The following is a 20,501-nucleotide window of genomic DNA, read 5'->3' as shown; positions in this document are numbered from 1 at the left end:
CCGAAACGGGGAAAAAGAGGGGCCAAAGGATAGGGGGAAAAACTGTCGCGCTGATTTCCAGAAAGCACTTTATCCTTTTTCTAGGCCAGAAACAGTATGGGACCTTCCGACAGGTGATGTTGATCAATTAGTGAAGAGAGCACCAAAATCCGAGGACGCAGCTTAGCCGCTTGATGCTAAGGGGGCAATCCATAATATGAACGTATCAGAGGGTCCTCATTGGAGACCTGATCTGGGCTCTCCGTATCCATATGCGATGCCATAGATACAGGATCATGAGAAATGGACGACCGTGATGCTTTTGCTGAAACCTACGACAAAGGCCGACAGAATATCTACCAGAAACGAAAGGCCATCGGAATGATTAGGTCCGGAGGGAAAACAAAGGAAAGCAGTCTAGTTGAGAAGGGACACGTTCCCTCGGTATATTTCATTCCTTCTACCGGGTACTTTTCGCAGCTGAGCGGGAATAAGAAGGTTCAAGGGAAAAACGATGGACAATGCAGAAGTCCATACCGCGCCACGACACCACCAAAAAAATGGTAATTCAATCGAATACCAAGTCTCCCACGTTACCTTTAGGAGAAATATATGCAAGCCACCGTGATTGCAGCAGCGAGTCTGTTGGGGAAATCAACACTGAGTCCAACCAAACGCGAGCTAATCAGGCAAGCAGCCTTATCATAACTTTAGAGTTCATTAAGGCAGCACTCCCAGCTTGTCCAACGATAGACCAGTTAAAAAAACGAAAACAAGCAAGAAATTTCATGTGACGGTCTACATAGAGACCATGGAGAAAAAAGAAAAACCTGAAAGCCGTTTACATGGTTACAATTAGAAATTGAGGGTTTTTCATTTGTCTATCTGCCTGGTATTACATGCCACGGTGTAAAAGACCAAAACAACCACCTCATTTTCCATCCATCCAGATCCCTGGGCTGGCATAGCTGCAAGACAAAGAAGTTAATGCTAGATGCTAGAAAAACCTTTCATAACAGACCAGCTATCAAATTGATCAAGACAGAACTGACATCAAGTTGATTAAAATGCATTATGACCAAGAAATTTTGTTTGTTATCATCAACTTGACTACATGTTCTTACCTCTTACTAGACCAACTTCTAGAAGAAAGCACACTTTTCTATTGTTTCAGACAAAGCAAGCACCCTTTTTTCTGACTTCAATTTCGTATATCTTCAATTCCTTGAATTTATCATTAATTTATCATTTAAGAGGATCTCTAATCTTACAAATTTCTGACTACAACAGCCATAAGACCGTTTCCTTCACCGCCTAATGGATTTGCAAATTCTTTTGAGGTCTTTGCAGACTAGGTCATGAGTTTGGTAAACAATATTGAAGAATGATGAATACTGGACCTTGGATACAAGACTTCTTAATCATGCATGTATCTAAAAGCAATAAAATTTTGCAAATCAGATGACAACCCACAAAAGGCATAAATCATCCAAAGAATTTTGCAAACCTATCATACTTGTCAGAGGCCAAGTTATTTATGTTTCCATTCATGAGGTATGTGCAAGAAACAAAACCATGGCAAGTCATTAGCAATTACCTGGAAACATCTACAGCCAAGCAACTCTGCAGATCACCTCACCATATTGGAATTTAACCAACTCCATGGATCCCAAAATTGCAAGTTTCACAGGTTCAAAAAACAACTGGTACTAGTTCAATTTGAAGGCCCAATGCAACAAGCCATAGCATCACCGAGAGAAGCTTCAAACAACATCAACTTTGCTCATATTGTATGTTAAACAATAATCTAGAAGAATCAGGAACCTGAAAACCGGGTTTCTCATGTTCTTGGCAGAGTCTCCAAGATCCATGATTTGAACCAGGAATTAAATGATGTATAATCTCAGCCAAAGCAGATTGGCCTCTGCCTGTAACCCCTGACTCCATTGCAGTTGGACTGCTAATATTAAATGACCCCCATGACCCATCGTAATTATTCACCATATCCTGAAAAGTCATGTTCCTGCTTTGATTCGCTAAGTTCACTGAATTTTGAGTCAAATTTCCCAATCTTGCTGGAAATTGAAGTGCCTGGTCAGTCTCAGCAAGACTAACCGAGTTAGAGCTCAGAGAAAATTGCCATATCATTGGCCGTGACAACTTTCCTTTACAAAGTGATGCAGTTGCAGAACCATTAACCTGATTGATCCGAGGATCATTAAAGCTGTTGTATCTCAGATTCTCTTGAGAGGAATTTATACAAGGTGAATTTCCTGAAATCTGGTATTGAGCAATAGAACCTGCATTATGAGAGCAATAGTATAATGATTACCATCACAACAACAAGCTCTCACTGCCTACTATATACAGCTGAAGGTAAAAGCTAACCAGAATTTGTAAGCTTGGAAAAAGCTAGATATTGGTCATCCACAAATCGAGGATGGAAACCAGGAGGAATGGACCTAATCCCAGCACGAAATCCAGAAGAAGGCAACACCCCGGACCTTGAAACAGGAGAAGCTGCCAGAGTCATAAATCACAATATATTAAAGACAATCAACTTGGAAAAAGGAAAGCAGAAAATGGACTCATAGTAATTCATTTATGTAATAGCATCCCAATACTAGAAATAAAACATCATATGGCACCTAATATTCTAACAGACATGCAGGTTAAAAAAAGAGGGTTAGGGGGCTGAAGAAAAGCTCAATCAACTAAATCATGACTAAACAACTAGTCTATTGTAGAAAGGCAAATTAGTACCCAGCAAGGAAAAGTAACAACTAGCAGAATTTACTACCTTTGGAAAGACAGATGCATATCCCAAGATATATTTGTACATAATAATTCCATCAATTTTACGCAGTTTCAAGAGACAATGACTCAAAATAATAAAAGGTACACTCAAGCTGTACACTTGCTAGACACCATGCCAAATCAGCAGTTCCTCTAGCTGTTATGATCAAAATTTTCCATCAAGTGCCATCCAACAGAAAGCTCTTGTAGTTTGCGGAGTTAGAAAATACGCATTGGGATAAGATTTAGAGAAATATCTAAATCACAGGAAAAATAACTTTCAAGGATTGGAACTTGAACAGATTATGTACTGCATGTGTTCATAAATATATGCATGTGTATGAAAACAACCACAAAACAAAATTATACAATAGATATGTTTCCAAAAAGTAGCAAAAAAAGCCTCCATAAAAGGAGTAATAAAAAAGCCTCCACAAGTACTAATCAACACAATATGGAGAGCTGCAATAAGGAACTCTATAACAATCACAGACACATAAAAGATTACCATCTCTCAGAACAAGGCTGCCTATAGATAGCTTGAATCAGTTAAACAATGACAAGCCAGCATCAGCAAGCAACTGAACTTCGTAAATGAAACATAACAGCATTTATTGGTCATACATAGTTCGCATTATGAACAACTATATGTATCTCCAGCTCAAATGCAATCCATTTAATAATACACAATTAATTGACATGGAAGATGATTCAGACACATACGAACATGCTCGTGAACAGGCAGGCACAAACTCTTTCACACACATATGTGCACGAGCGCACAGAAAGGGGGGGGGGCGCGAAATCCAACCAACTGAATAAGGAACTTGAGAATATTTAACGAAACTAAAAGGTAATTAAGAAAGGAAAAAACAAAAACAAAAGGAAACAAGACATGAAATCTGTTTCTTGATGACAAATTAAACTTTATATGCATATAAAGTTCAAGCAACCATTAATTTTTAGATGAAAAAAAAAATATGGCAGTTACTAAATTTCAACATAATCAAGATAAATAAAAGAAACAAAGATAGGTTAGGCCAACCACCTAACTGACACAAACTAGATGGAAGTTTCAATTCATTGGCAACGTCACATGCAAAATATCCATAACGGCAGTTAAGAATTTCAGGATTGTCCATATCATAAGCAGATAACCCACTGAGAGATGTGTTTGTACTGCCTATTCTCTTTTCCTTAATGTCTGGCTGATCAGTTTTCATATCAAGAGCAAAAACATTAGAATCTAAAGGAAATGATTGCTCTTTTCCACTGTTGGAATCATCTAAGCTTGCAAAAGAAAATTTGGATTCACTGTCATTGCATGGCATCCGAGAATTATACGATTTTGAGTAGTCGCTTTCATTAGTGCCACTCAGCAGTTCCCTGAGACTATAATGATCTATCAGATGATCAACCTGACCAAGATCCAGAGACAAAATATCTGATATTATACTATCCTCTCCTGCATCATCCTTGGCTTTATCTGGTAGACTATTATCTTCTCTAAAATCTACATAGGAAATGCGTGATGTCATACTGTCACCTCTCAGATCCATGTTAGCTTGGTTGGATACAGCAGAATCCAGGACTATATCTGTCTCTGTTGAGATAGGTTTTTCAGGCCAACATTCCAAGTGCTGAAGCTTAAAATTGTTTATACCACAGGAAGAGAATTCACTCTGTAACTTCCTTTGTTCACCTTTACAAGACAGTCCAATAATTACAGAACAAGTTGAATGCTCACCAACTCTAGGGTCTGCAATGGTAGTTCCACCAGGAACCAAAGCAGAGGTACCTTCAAATTTTCTGTTATCTAGAAGAAAAGAAATATCTTTGGCTTCAAAGTCTGCAGATGATCTCATGCGTGTCATATCTGGAAATTTGCTAGACCGATTAAAAGATAGAGGCAAACTTTGAGAAGATGAAGCAGCTCTGAACGCCGGATCTAGAATTGTAGCCTGCATGTTTGATACTGGGGTATCTTCTATAGAGGAGATCACAGGATATCCTACCGGAGAAAAGACTCCTTCAGTGATGCCATACAGACACCCAGAATCCCAAGTGGTTCCATGAGAGACTGAACGGGGAATACAAGATGAAGACTGACTATTTTCCACCATTGTAGAACACTTGACATCATTTGAAAAAGAAGCATATGGTTGAAATCCAACTGAATCAGAGGAGTGTGATGATTGGGTGATTCTTGATTCCATGTCTTCTCTATATGTAACACAACATGATCTATTTGTCATTATGCTAGTACAATTGCTTGACTTGAAATTTGGCATAACCATATCTTCTCTAAATCCATCTTCAACATATGGTTTGAATGATGTAATATTTTCTAGGTGCCCATTTGAAAGAGGCATTTGATTTCTTGACATGATCATTTGCCTTCGAGTTTGATAGGCATTCTGTGGTAATGCTTGTATGTCAACTCCAGCAAGAGAACTATTGGAAATGCTAGGATACTCAATTGTTCCTTGGGAAAATGCAACACCAGCATATGATGACCTACCAGAAGCGAGTCTTGAGCCCCTACACAACCCTCCCCCCCCACCACCGCCCAAAAAAAAAAAAAAAAAAGGAGAGATGAAACTGAAGAACTCAAGGCAGATTGATGAGAAAAGAAAGATAAAAGAATAGCATTCATTGTATGCACCATGAAGCCGCTACTGGAAGGACACCAGATTTTCCACTATCACCATTTTGAAAATGTCTTTTGCCATTATCAATAGGAGTCTAAATGACATGGCAGAGAGCAAACAGTTAGACAAAAAGTTTCACTGTATACAGTATCAGAAAGATTTCAGAAATTTGCAAGATTCATAGCTTAGGCAACCAGAAAGTACAAAACACACATCAATAATGTATCATGACAATAAAGTTTCTTACATAAACAACAGAGTGGATGAGAAATTTGTCCTTAACAACACTACTGTTGCTGCTGCAGAAATTGTCCCTTGGAGGAGGTAAAACACTTCCCGAACGTCGTTCAAAATTATGCAAAGCAATTCCAGAATTTTGTGGAAGTTTACTGGTTTAAGAACAGGAACAGCCACAAAGTTCAGAGAACAACATTATCAACTCAAAAAATTGATCTTTCATGCTAAGAATTTTACAAAAACAAACATTATTTGTTAAACTACGAATAGCAATTACTATTGTAACAGAGTCAAGTATCGTGAGAAAAACTGTCATGAGAGTATCAAAAGAAATTTGGAGAACTGGATGTGTATAAAATGAAATTAGAATAATGTTGGTGATGTTAGAGCTGCTTCACCTTTAGTTCTTTATAATTCTCAGAAACGGTGAAGAAGTCCTGACTAAAGTTCTTGAAAATCTTCCTTGCCATTCCAGAAAGGAGATTCCAAAACTAGAGCATTTATAAAAAGCCATCACTTCAGTGGTGTCCAACCCTAAACCAGTTTCAAGTTTCCCTGAACAGTAGTGTTGGAGGGTTATCCTAATTCCAACCAAGCAATGGCAGATGATGAGATGAAATAACCTTATGTAAGTACCAATTAAATTGTCCTCTCAAGAAAAAAAAGGTTTAAAAAAAAACTAACCAGAACAAGATTCGTTCTCTCAGTATCGGCCCCCAAACCAGTACGATCCTATTACAATGAATCTCCATAATAGTTCGTATTGATAAGTACGGTACCAATCAATACAGCAAACCTTAAATCAGATTCAGCCACATCATCTACCAACAAGTAACGACTCTTATAGATCCAAGAAATCATATCGGATCTCTTAGAGACTATAAATAAGTCATTTTTGCCCAAAAGTTTAGTGTAAAACAATGATTTATTGAAGTATATGACAATTTTGCGCTCGACCACTAGGGCCAAAAATGAGATCTAGATTCAAGTCAAACAAAACCAGAAGTGTGACAATGGCATGAATAGTTTCAATCGATTCTAGGTTGAACTTTACGAGCGACTCTCATGGCCCAAGGCCAACTCCAACCCAATGAAGCACTAATCATCTCACAAGGGGATGGAAGGGAATGAGAGGGAAAGAGATCAAAGACATGTCAAAGAAAGAAAGATGGGACTTCAAAAGCCAACCACGGCTAGAGCTACAAACCAACATGCAAGAGTGATTAGGGCCCCATTTGGCAGAGCATTTGGAGGGCCAAAAGGCACCTTCTGACCCTCCAAAAATACTTTTGGATGGTATAGTAGTATTTGATGAAAAATCAAGATGTTTTAGCTCTGCTAGAAAGTTGAAACAGTCTACTTGGAAAAAGCTCAATTTTGGAGCTTCTTACCAAAAGTGCTTTCTGGCCAATATTGGAAAGTTGTTTTGATTTTTATGACTTTTTTTATGACCAAAAATGCTCACCAATAAATCTCATAATTACATCTTATATTATATTATATCATATCATGTTATTTTATTATACTATTATATCTATTATTACATCATAATAGTACAATATATATATATTGTGATATAATAATACATAATTATAATATAATATATTCTTATATTATATTATAAGCCTAATATAACATATTATTACAATCATAGTATTATGCTAATATAATAATATTTGTATTATGATAATATATTATTATAATTATATTATATTATTATATAATAATATTACTATTATGTTATTATATTATAATAATATAATATAATCTATTATATTATAATCTATTATTAGATTAGATTATAATCCATTATATTACATTGTTATATTATATTGAAAATATTATTATATTATATATTAGATTATAATTATAATAATATTATATTATTATATTATTATATTTTATTTTATTGCAATATTATATTGCATTGTAATAATATTGTACTATTAATAATACATTACCATATTATATGATATCATATCATATCATATTATGCTATAGTATTCAATATTATATTACACTATATTATAATAATATTATACAATATAATAATATTTCAACATGTAATATTGCATTGTATTATACTCCATTATACAATACTATGAAATGTCCTTTATTGTCATTTTATCATGCCAAAAGCATTTTCTCATTTTGGTCATCAAACATCTGTTAATGTTTCATAGCACTTTAAAAATATAGTTACCAAACAACAAACAGCTTTTTATAGAAACTCTAAATCGGAAAGCTCTATTTTCTAAAGCTCCAAAGACTTCACTGCCAATGGCAATCCCAAACAAGGCCTAGGGCCACAATGGACATAAGGAGGTCATGGTCAAAATTGTGTGATGCAACAACAAAAGCCAACAAAGTGGAGGATGCTAAAGAGAGGAGAGGAAAGGTGAGGCCTACTTAGGGACAAGCACTAATTAGCTAGTCTAAGTTTGTAAACCGGTCCTCTCAGAAATGGTAATTTTACCCCCATGTATTGCACTAGTCAGGTCTTCTTGCATGGGGTACTTTTGTCATTCCATAACTGCAACTACAGCAACAAAATGTGAATTAATCAATGCAAGAAAAAAGGTACATGATGGTATTGATTAAATGATGCAACTACCCCCAAGGTTTCAAAGCTAACGAGTGCAACACATGGGGTTTAAAATTTTCATTTTCCAGTAGGACTGACTTACAGACCTGTTCCCATAAGAACAATTTAACTTTACCATACATAAGCAAACATACATACATACTCTGCTTACCCAAACATTTAGGCAATGCAAGGCAATCCTAGCGTGACTCAATGGTCCCTGGTGAGGCAGGCTTATTGAATTGATGCCTAGGTAAGTACCTGGACCAAAGCAAGAGGCATTTGGCAAGTGCCTCTCCAATTCCAGCAGAATTCTTTATATTCCTTTTATGCCCTTTCTTTGAGAGATGTGCTGGCTTCAGTTAAGGGAGCATTTTTTTGGTCGAGTGAAGCCTATAGAAATGAAAGCTAGCAGTCCAGGGGGGAGAGAGCAAGGTGAGGAGAATGATGATTATAAATCTAATGAAGCCACAATCATGGAAGTGTGAGAGTTCTAGTGATGATTATTATGATAATGCCTAACGCTGGAAGCTGCTCTAAGATGTCTAGTGATTTATTTTTGCCTTTATGTTTAATATAGATACATGTCACAAAAGTGGTATTTTGTCGCCACATTTGACATCGACTGAACTTGGCTGTCAGAACTGGTAGGGCCCTATTGCTCATATATATAAGAAAAAAGAAAATGCTCTTTCAGAATGAGTAGATGTGTTTTGAATGGTAAAATATTGTGGCCCCATTCAGGCTCACTATGTTAAAAACAGGAGATAAAGATGAGATTTGGTTCACATATAGTAAAAGTTCCAGGTGGCTAAGGTCAAATTAGAATCCTATATTGGGGCACAGCTGATGGTGACAAAATTATAAGTCACATATTTCTTTTATGATGCAAACTTGTCAGATCTAGGGTCTGATAATGGTTCAGCATGTTTGACCTGAAAAACATAGTTGCATCTGTTTTAATTGGAGAGGGTTTGTAGGCTCATTGGACCTATAATCAACAATGACATGCCCCTATAGCCTGCCCTTTGTTCAAAGGTAATTGAGAAGTGACAAAGATAATAGTACCAGCCCTATACCAAGCTAGGAACCAGGATAGGGTAAACACCCCCAGATAACTAAACCCATCCTAATCTTTATAGCTCCAAACCACCCTTACAGCTCAATGAACCATTTTTGCTCATCTGAACCAGCCCTGAACCGGCTTGTGCCAACAGTCTACCACAGTACCTACGACCAGCCAGTGAATTTTAAATCCTGGAGCAGTAATTCGTTTTAGAAGTTTCTTAATGTGACAGCATGTTGACCGGGTGCTAGGCTGATACAGTTTCCCTATGAGTGCAAAGGCCTATTAATAATCAAATGGAGTTTATGTGGGATCTACTAGTAATTGGACTAATTTAAGAATATAAGAATATGGGTTCCAACTGGGGTCACTAATAGAATGTATATGGCATTATTATGAGCTTATCTAAAGCTACTTCAGTCCTAAACAAGCTCAAAATCTGGGGATTGACAGATACATGAAAGAACAGATAGATGAGTAAAGGGGGCAGAGAGAGAGAGAGAGAGAGAGAGAGAGAGAGAGAGAGAGAGAGAGAGAGAGAGAGAGAGACGGTATATGCACTAACTACATCCTATAAAAGTAAACTTAACACCTGGTCATTTGATTGCCGTCTTATGTTTAGTCTCTTACACTATACACAACTTGGCCTGCTTTCATCACACAGTTAGGCATGTTTCTGCAAACACTTGTACCTGTTTTGCACACATCTATGCACAGACCAGGGATTAAACATAAAATGGGCATTGAAATAAAAATCTGGCCATAAATTTTCAAGGGACTAGCATAAAATGGCAGTCAATCTAACTAGAACAGACGTTAAATTTTCCTACTACAAATCATAGTCAATCCCACAAACATATACAAGTCAACAATATTACTCATTTAGCAGGATACTAGACAACTTAAGTATGAATTCTAAACCTTCAGATGAAAGTCAAAGCATCTGATATGATCATGTGACAAAAACAAAGGTGAGATGGAAAGGTCATTATTATACCTTAGACATGCTGAAGCAACTTCATCTTTTGTGCAGATATCTTCTTGGGGACCAGCATCATGCAAATAAAAACAGTTTGGGTTGCGACAAGGCTGGACCAGTAATTACCCAGTCACTTGTCAAAAACTTATATTGTTTGTCTATGTTTACAACCCTAGAGAATAAAACAGAAAGCAATGCAGATAGTTCCTATTAAGGGCAGCACCCACCATATTCTTTAACCAGGCATGGCAATATCTTGTAGTACCAAAGCATGCTCTACACAAGAAAACCCCAAAGGAAGTTGAGGAAATGACATTCCAAAGCAAGTCAAAATAAAATAGAAGAGAAAATGACACTCCAAAGTAAGCTAAGATAAAATAGGAGAATGAGGAAGAAACTTAAGCCAGGATAGTATGGAAAGATTAGATAGAGACTTACTTTAAAGTTCTACCATATAAAATGAAACCATTTACAACCTCAATGCAACGAAAAGCCTCCTGCTCCTTTGAAAACGTAACGTATCTGAACAGTTAAACAAAAGCATTTGTATTATAGAAGACCAAATCAGGTGCAAGAACAGCCTACGTGTGGTAGTATTTTATAGAATCATAACTTGCATGCTAGGTCAGCAATTGTTCATCTGCCATTAACTTCAGTCAGCAGATATAATGACGATGTTTTTATATAAATATAAATACTTATATAGATATATACATATATAGATATAGATGAGAGATCTTCAACTCTCTTAATGCAAATGTTTGTACATCATTTTCAGAAAACATGTGTTGTTAATGATCAGCTTCACTTGGACATTTAAACAGTTGAAGATCAAATGATGCAGATAAAGGGAAGACACCAAAGACAAACAAACATTAAGGAAGCTCTACATCACATAGATATGTGCTTCTTCTGTCATGTGAGGCTGACTTCATAAGTTTCTATATGTTCCCAGTGAGTGCACCACTTCTTGACCACACATTAACCCCATTATGATTTTTAAAAAATCAATTAATTGAAACAATTTCATAAAAAAAAAAAATCAATCCCACAGAATAATAGTCTAGGTCCAGGTAACATAGCAGGCTAGTAACCTAATGCTGCATCTGATCAGTTGATGAAAGCATACAGACTTCTTTCAAATAAACTCAAAGATCTGAATTGTTGAAGGAGGCTTCAAAATAAAATGCAATGACGTATATACAATGTTTGAGAACTGAGAAAGATCAGATGGGAATTCAAAATAAAATGAGAAAGCTTCAACAAGAAAGGTATACAAATCCTTGTTGAAGGTTTCAAGAAAAGTGAGACGAACACCTAAGATAACATGAATGAAAGTTGTGAGAAACGATTTGGGAAGCCTGCATTAAAAAGGGTGCTCATAGTATAAATGGTAGATGAATGGGCACTTATAGATGACCCAAAATAGTTGAGACAAGCTTGGTTGTTAAGGCTACGGTTATAATTTTGAACTACATCAAGACAACAATTTTATTGTTCAATACATAACGTTAATATATAAAAAAGAATGTCCAATACATAACATTAATATATACTAAAGAAGAAGATAAAAGAATGCAATGGATCTATGCTTAAACTGAATATTCAGTGTAAATATAACTGAGACATGTTTTTTTTGCTCTCTTTCGTTCCAAATAAGAAAATAAATAAATCATACGGGTCATATCACTCAACAATCATATGGACTCCATACCCCACTTCTGCAAGCATCATTTAACGACAATGGCAATTCTGTTCCAATTGGGCTGTTCGGTTCGTTAATTAGGCCTTAAAATTTAAAACTGGTTCCATGGTATCAAATATTGCTGTCTTGCCTCCTTGCATACTTTTCCAAGTCTAAGGAAACTTAGGATGGTTGCTTCATATTCATCCATATCACATAAATGTCCTAATTTTGAATCTCCCATAAAACATATGTTGCAGCTTCATTAGCAAACAAAGGATAATTACTTTTTGTGTCCGCACAGAGATTAAAAAATTACACTTTCTTATACTAATGGTTCTCCAAGGCTAGTCAATTGCAACAAAAGTTCCAGCAGAAGGGACCGGCATAAAAGTATGGTAACTGGAGCATGATATTTACTGAAACAGAGTCAAGCAAGCCTGCCTGTGACATGGTAATATGATCATAAAGAAAATATACTGGGACATATGCCTTAAGAAAGGTAAAATAACTAGCATGCGATGGAAAGATCCATATAGTTTCGTGCAAATTAAATGGAGCTGAAAAGGAATTAGAGACAGATTATGTGTGTGACAAATTTGTCAAATTAAATGCAGCTGAAAAGGGATTAAAGACAGATTATGGTGCAACAAATTTGTCTTTAAGAAACCTTGCTCGCAAAATCTGAGGCTTAGAATCTGGGTAAGAAGGAATAAGTGAAAGCTACTAAATCCACAGATTACATCGAATCAGATGCTAATATTGAATATTAGTCCAGACATAAAAATTATATACTTCAAATCAAGGATATGAACCACTATATAATGGTCCGTACTCGCCATGCTAGATAGTACCTCTAAGGTACCAGTACTGGTATGTGTGCCATACCGGTACCAGCCATACTGATACATAGTTTTCACCTAATTTTTTGTTGTCCCGACACCAAGAGATATACCATGTGTTGGTACAGCACCATACTGTAGCAGCCAGTGGCAATACCTTAAACCTCCTCATAGTTTTCACGTCAACATGCATACTTGTAGTGTCATGTGCCGCACGATATATCATGCTCAATAAATGCTGTAGTGTATGTGTACACTTCAAAGTCCATTTAAATATGGACTAGGTGTAAAAGTAATGTATGTGCAATCAACACGTATAACAGCAAGTACCAGAGAACAACTGCAAAGAAAAGCTGTAAATTCATTAACTTAAAGAAATTGTCATATAGTTAAGTCGGTCTTACACAACAGAAGTGTTGAATGATGGAAAAAGCCGATTGGTTCCAACATCCCGGGCTATAACAATCTTTATAATTTTCCCATACTGTCCCAAAAATTCCTTCTTCCTAAGGGTCTGCAGAAAGAATGATACACATATTACTTCCATATACATTCAAATCAGTTCTGCAGGAAAAAGTCGCAACTGCATTCAACATATTTCTTGCTCCAAACAGGCAAAATTAGATGACTAGAATAAACATCTTGAATTTACTACTAGCATAAATACCTTAAAGTTGAAACCAAAGGCAGAATACGAAAATGCACAACAGAATTGAGTCACAATTTGGTAACATGTGTTTACCTCTTCATCAGCTATTTTAGCAGGTAGACCAGCAACATAAACAAGATTCCGCTTAATGACACGGATAGTAGTTAGATCACTTCGCCCTTCTGAGGTTTTTAATTTAGCCTTTTGCAATTTCTGCTTCTTCTCAAAATTTAGTTCTGCAAGCCTATTTTCAGTATATTTTCAATTAATATTGTAATAATGGCATTCAATGAAAAGATGCTACCTATAAATAGATATCTGATAAGAAATAAAGAAGAAAAAATAAATGAATACAAGAGCATTTAAGCTTAACATGCCTCTCTCTGCTGATTGTCCTCCCAAGAATCGTCTCCTTATCATATGGACTGCGGCATGCAGGACATCGTCCTTCAGTATCATCCTTCTTGGCCATTTCGATTATATGATGCCAACACCAGACGCACATCTACCAAATAATATACATGCCACTTGTTTTAGAAAAGCATAAATAGCAGGACTTCCAATGAAAGCAAACTAATCTAACACAAGCACCTGCAAGCAAAATATTCCTAATGAAAAATGTCAAATGCACTTTTCTTGATATGTTATAGTGGAGGGAAAAGGGAAACAAAAAAGGAGGAAACCAACTAAATTGCAAGCAAGTAAAACAAGTGAAATATACAAAAATGGCAGAGTACATAAACATGAAACTCTAAGGCATACAAACATGACGTCTGCAAACAAACCTAATGATAGGTCTGGATATGGCATCAATAAATGTTGATCCCATGCTAAAGCCTAAAAGTAAGCCCAAAGATCTCAAGGTGGCAAGGTGGAAATTTAGGTCTAAGCCTCTGAACTCTGAAGACTCCCTCTCTAGCCAAAACCTTTATAAGTTCTGTTTTGTTGTCCCTTAAGTATTTAACATTGTTCTCTAGCAAAGGTTTCTGACCAGTTATGGGAGACAAACTGTTAGAGTAAGAACCCTATGGTTGTTTGGCCCTTATAAGATTTCCTTTAAAAACATGGTTAGTTAAAAAACTACAAACCAATTGCTTCAAAACATTTTTTAAGGACTATACTGATAATGTTGTTCAGCACTACTGTGGAAACCATAATCATAATTCATAACAAATAATTTAAAATAAAGAAGCCCTAATCATTACCATTTTATGAAGAGCTCCAAGATGATCTGGATGTTACCTTAATAATGATAATTTTCATAAGTTGGGCGAAGCCATTAGACAGAAATCATTTAGACTATGCATCATACCCTCGTCTCGCATGTAAGGAATGAAAAGGGTAAAATGCACTTATCAACTGAAGGTAAATTATTCTACAAAGAATAAACAATCAAGTTCATGACTTTGTATCAAAGCTAAGCCAAGAACACCAAGAGTCAAGTTCGTATGCTTTTTTTTTATAGATAATTTTTAACAAGTATTATGTGTCCCACAATTTCATTTAATGATGTAGTGGGTTATCACTAAGCTATTATATAAACAAATTAAACAATCAAACCTAAGGCAAAGTGTCTTACACATCAGAACCCCATGCCTACTTTCTTAGCCAGGTACCATATTTCTCAAAAGTTTCGTGTTAAAATGTATTGGGCTAGAAGTAGCACAAGAATATACTAATGTATCAGATTCTTACTTATTTTTTCAGACTCTAAGATTCTTTCCTGTAAAATCAATGTATATCATACATATAGACAAATGAATCCTATAAGAATTGAACACAAACAGATGCCAACACAGCTCCAACAACAGCACCTTCATTGAAAAGAAATTACAAAGTAGTTCATGCAACAATCTGTATCTTGAAGCATGTGAACCTCCTCTTTAGTTTTCTTCATTAAAATAGGGATGGAAAAAAAAGTGACAAAAATGCCCCTAGTAAGACATTGGTCATTATATAAAATTATAGCATTGAATATGGGCCACAAAAAATGGCCTCAAGACATTTGAATTTATTTTAAAAGAAAAAAAAAAAAAAAAAACACACACACACACACACAAAAGGCAAGCTCAATGACCTTTTTAAAACTGCCAGCAATCAAAACTAATTTATTATATAGTAAATCTAGTCTTCACAAGTTCCCAACAGAAAAATCAAATTCAGAAGTTCAGCGTTCCATGTGACAAACAATCATGTTAAAATGTTTCAGGATCTTTAGCAAGTACACATCTGGTAGCTTCTTGTCTTCTGGAAGGTAAGGTCCTCACAAGCAGCATGCATCTTAGAATCATGAAAAAGCCATCAGGATAAGTAACATGGGAAGCAGAATGCCAATGCTCCAAAATATTACCCCTTCCTAAATGTTAAAAGAAGCAAAAGCAAATTTCTTAGGGCCAAATTCACCAAGAGAATAAGATAAAGAGAAACAAGATATACTAACCTAACTCATTTGGAGACTTGGGCAAAAAACTTTCGAGCTTCATGGAAATACATGACCAGACAAACTAGGCAGGACATCTAATTTGAGCCACCTTAAAATTACCAACTAAGACTTCTTTTCCTTTATTTTTGTAGTAGAAGCACTGCTCCTTTAGGGAAAAACTTTTTTGCAGTAAGCAAGTCCTCTTGTCTGCAGAGGATTGATCACCTCTATTGAGGGCAAACTTGAGTTTGTTCGCCAATATATAGGTATTGTCTCCATGGTGCAATTTTACGTATAAGGAAGCAATTCCTTCCAATTCTAGGTGCACCAGTGCAATGCCCGTGTACTCTAGTAATGCAATTACATACTGCAAAATTTACTAAAAATTCTGCCCAAAGATTTAAATTTCCTTAAACTTCATATTTGAAGCATGAATACCAGCAAACCATGATTTTAACCCCATCTAATCTTCAGGGTCAAAAATTTAGAAGATAATTTCTCATTCCTTTTCTACATTAGAATATTCTAGGTCAAAAGGAGCACATGAGCAAATGATAAAAAGCATAGATGAGGAGTTGAAGTAATTATGCTTTAAATTTAGAAAGGAAGGAGAAAGAAAACATTATGCTAGATTTTCTTAATAAAACCATCAACAAATAAAGAACAAGATAGCAATTTGATGCGAATAATTTCACTAACCCTGATCACAAATGAGTATCATATTCAGTTTGAACAGCAGAGGCAGAAAACAAGAGACCATAATAACTCCTGGATGCAAGCAGCCACAGTGTTGGTCACAGGGCATTTTTCATCTTAAGGACTCAACAGGGATATGAACTAATTGCAAAGTTGGATGCACAAAACCTACTCCAAATAGAAGGGATAGAGATCATTTTTTATCAGAATGAATTGTCAAGTCAATCCATTGTGAATACAAGTATGTCTTCTCAAGCTCAAAAAATGAGATTCATTCTTCAAGTCAAGAGTTTGCATTTGTCAGGGTCAACACAAAGCACCAACATGAATTTAGAGATAAGAAGGTGATAAAAACAAATATGAAATAAATCAAAAGAATATGTTGACTAGATTAAACCACAGATTGATGTCAAAAAATGAAGGCCCAAACCTCATATCCACATGTACAAGGCTTCAACTGTTGATCTGTCAGATCCATCTCCTCCATGCACAGTGGACAGCGTATTTCCCTTTGGTTGCTCATGTTGTTTCTAATTAATATTCACACACAAAAATAAAATAAAATAAAATGAACTACAGAGATCTGTCATGGCTCAGACTAAGAAAGTAAAAGAAATTAACCAAACAAAAACACTCATTAAAATACCAATATATGCACCAAGCTGCCCGTGTAGATAGGTGACATGAATTATCTGAAAAAGAGTGCAGGAATAATACATTTAAAGAAAATATGGCATAGTAATGTAGCATTTATATGTAATAAGATTAAGGATTAAATGATGTCTTCCATATTTCAGATTATGATTCAACTTGGCTCTTTGCCTTAAACCCTGGCAATGCAATATGGTTCTCACAACAAACCTTGCCTACTTCTTTGCTTTGACTGCTTACATGTCTAGGTAAACCTTCAAGGGGTGCTTCCATGTCCCATAAGTTCAAAATGTTGCATAAAACATTAAAGAAAGTTTCCTGTGCATCGTATGCCCTTCTGCATTTCTTGTCAAGTTCCTCTCTCCCAGAACTGCCTTGGCCGAAAGTTTAGCACCAATTCAGGAGAAAGACATTGAGTCGAGGACTGACGATAAAATATTCTGAACTTTGAATCATGCCGTTATTTATAAGTTTATCTCATGTAGATGGGATAAGGACTAATGGTCAAGGTCAGAATTAAAATTATTTATCATCAGCGCAAAGAAAACAAGAAACATAAAAGGGACCATATATGTACGGAATGGGCCAACAGATTTCTCACAGGCAAATGAACAATAATTATCTTTTATATCTCTAGAACAAAAAAGGATTCTAGGAGACACCATTTAGCGATTAAGAGAAACCAATGATAACTCTAGCCTGTCCTACAGGACCCCAAAAATCATGAAACCCAATTACCACTACTACACCATCCCCTTGGGCCTTTCTTTCTCTCCATCCATCCAGGCGGCTTGGCATGATATCTCAAAGCCAGATTCTCACTGGGACTATGCAACCAACAATTTGGATAAAACATAGGCTAAGGGTGGACTGAGAGAAGATTGACCACTGTTCATGCTTGCACTGAATAGCCAAAACGCTCATTTTAGTTTTAGTTGCACAAGAATATCAATCACAAGGCGACTTTTGATCATTTTGCTGTTATCAATGAATCCTTCCAAGTTCCAAGGCATCATTATAATATTAAACCCCCCCCCCCTTCTCTCTCTCTCTCTGTGCGTGTGTGTGTGTGTGGAGATGGAGAGCCATGTGCCCTTATTTACCAAGGACTCCACTTAAAAACCATGTTTGGTGTCATTGCAACTTTGGAATTGCTTCTTACAAATTTCTGGCTTGGTGGCTTAGCTCTTCCCTGCGCTTTCCTACCTAAACCAACCTCCTTTCCCCAACAAGAGCTCTTCAATTTTTTTTTCTAGCGCATGCCCTACCAATTACACTGCTTAACACAACTGGTGCACCTTTCCTAATGTACTGATACCTCACCTTATCTTTCCTATTTTCATCACAAGTCCACAGCATTCACATGCATGTTAGTGTTCATCTCATGTGCTTGGACCCTCTTATTCCCAACATTTCTCATGCATAATGAATTAGAAGCTGTATTTTATACTGATAATGTTTTCTCCAAAGTGACGAAAGTATTTTTTGCTTATAAACACCCTCAAAAATATCTCTACTTTATCCACATGAATCTAATTCTATTAACATCTTTTTATCGTTATCCTCATTCTTCAGAAATACGAATATAAAGTAACAATGATGAGCACATTGTATTGTCTCTTGTACACAATTTTTGACCAGGACCTCACTTTCATTTCATTTTCTCCAAACTACATTATTTTTATTATTCTTCAAATTTTCAGACCATCATCCTCCAAAATTTCTATGTAGTTCCAGTTTAGCAAACAGTTCTGTCCTCTCTCATCAATTAACATTACATCACACATAAACAACATATGGCGTGACACCTCATTCTAAATATCAAGAACAAGTTCATCTACAGGAGATATAATTAAAAAAATGGTATTAGGCCAATGCCAATCCTTGGTTGAGCCCCACCACCTACTTCTAACGCTACAGCTCCATCAAACATGTCCAAACATAACCTGTAAATGCACCTTTCTTTAATAATACCCACCAAACTACTACTAACGATAACCCCCCGTATGCCTTCTCCAAATCATGATCATGTTTCAAGTCTTGGGTAGCATTCAAAATTGTTCCACACGGGAAACATGCAAACTAACCATCAGGGAAAAAAAAAGTTCCTGTCTAAAATACCCCTGATGAACAAAACCTTTTATTTTTTTTTTTCTTCTGGTATAAGAGTCAAAAAGAATGTTTTCCTGTGCCGTTTAAATCCCAACAGAAGTGGTTCCAAACTCCTAACTCCAAGTTACCAATCATCTTTCACCAGCCAACTACCTGGGAAATAAAATAATAATCATAATAATAATAATAATAACTTCTTGTATCCTACCCTGCGTCATGATCCTGGCATCTTTGCTTCGTCCAGAGTGCTAGACGTATTCCTCTCGATCCTAAGAACTAACCACGAACGCTTCCACTCTTAGCCGCTACAAGGCGCTGCAAACCCTAAAACCCCTCCCCACAACGACCATTAATCCAGTTCTCCTCAAGAAAATCTCCGCAAGAAAAGAAAAAGAAATCAAGAAACACCAAAATCAAGAACCAATCTATGAAAAAATCATCAAAAACCATCTCATTCTCATCAACCCAAAAAAAAAAAAAAGAAAGAAAGAAAAAGCAGCGAGAAAACCTTCGAAGTGAACGCCAGAACTCGAGAAAAGATCCTACAAAAAAATGAAAATAATCAACAGCGAGGATTTCTTGAACTCACATTTCGGAAAATCAAGAACACGAACCGACGGCAATCGAGAACCCCGAGGAGAGAAACACAGGAGAGAGAAGAGGAAAGAGGAGAGAGAGTTCTTGAAGCGGTCGTACGGGAAAACCTTTTTCCCCCTCCGGAATTCCAATCCGGGTGGCGAGGCCCCTAAATATAAACAAGACTGCTAATGATATCGCTTCGGCTACTCCGGAGAGAGAGGAGAGTGGGGGTTGTCAAAAAAAACGCTAGCCTTTTAGGAAGAGGCGTTACTTTCTTTTTGTTTTGTTTTGACGCTCCAGTCCGACACGTACCTTCCATTTATAGTACTCCCCCTCACCTCTCCCTTCTCGCGTTGCCCTCCGTACTAACCGGCTCCATTAATTAAAGTGGAGTACCACCCGATGTCAGAGGTGGGCAACACGGGAAACGGAGCGTGGAAACGATTCCTTGGCTGGTTAAGGCGGTCTGGCCGAAAAAATATCTGGGAAACTCGGCGTACCGGAAATGGAATGGGAATCGATTTTCATGGGCCGGTTAAAGGAATTGGGTGAGAGGGATTACTTTTGTCCAGTA

The 20,501-nt window shown here is 36.5% G+C and overlaps 1 protein-coding gene across 8 annotated transcripts; it reads right to left on the bottom strand.

The window, feature by feature from the left end:
• Positions 1-678: 678 nt before the first annotated feature.
• Positions 679-20,234, bottom strand: LOC105040626 (uncharacterized). Of its 8 annotated transcripts, none has more exons than XM_073254576.1 (16): positions 19,938-20,230; positions 17,447-17,676; positions 17,232-17,277; positions 17,016-17,115; positions 13,845-13,972; positions 13,561-13,711; positions 13,223-13,332; positions 10,731-10,814; positions 10,520-10,568; positions 10,311-10,402; positions 5,674-5,815; positions 5,441-5,520; positions 3,824-5,316; positions 2,368-2,499; positions 1,577-2,279; positions 679-947 (listed from the first exon to the last, which is right to left on the bottom strand). In XM_073254576.1, the coding sequence occupies exons 4-15, from the start codon at positions 17,106-17,108 to the stop codon at positions 1,753-1,755; spliced, it is 3,081 nt and encodes a 1,026-aa protein (XP_073110677.1). In that variant the 5' UTR covers positions 17,109-17,115; positions 17,232-17,277; positions 17,447-17,676; positions 19,938-20,230; the 3' UTR covers positions 679-947; positions 1,577-1,752. The 8 variants fall into 8 exon arrangements, with proteins under 8 accessions (XP_073110677.1, XP_073110678.1, XP_010915535.1 ...); XM_073254577.1 differs by having other exon boundaries at positions 17,477-17,676; XM_010917233.4 differs by having other exon boundaries at positions 17,447-17,606.
• Between the last annotated feature and the right edge of the window lie 267 nt (positions 20,235-20,501).

Source organism: Elaeis guineensis, chromosome 3, assembly GCF_000442705.2.
Source record: "Elaeis guineensis isolate ETL-2024a chromosome 3, EG11, whole genome shotgun sequence".
NCBI lineage: Eukaryota > Viridiplantae > Streptophyta > Magnoliopsida > Arecales > Arecaceae > Elaeis > Elaeis guineensis.
Note: the sequence above shows the minus strand (reverse complement) of the source record. Positions and strands in the feature narration are given on the sequence as shown.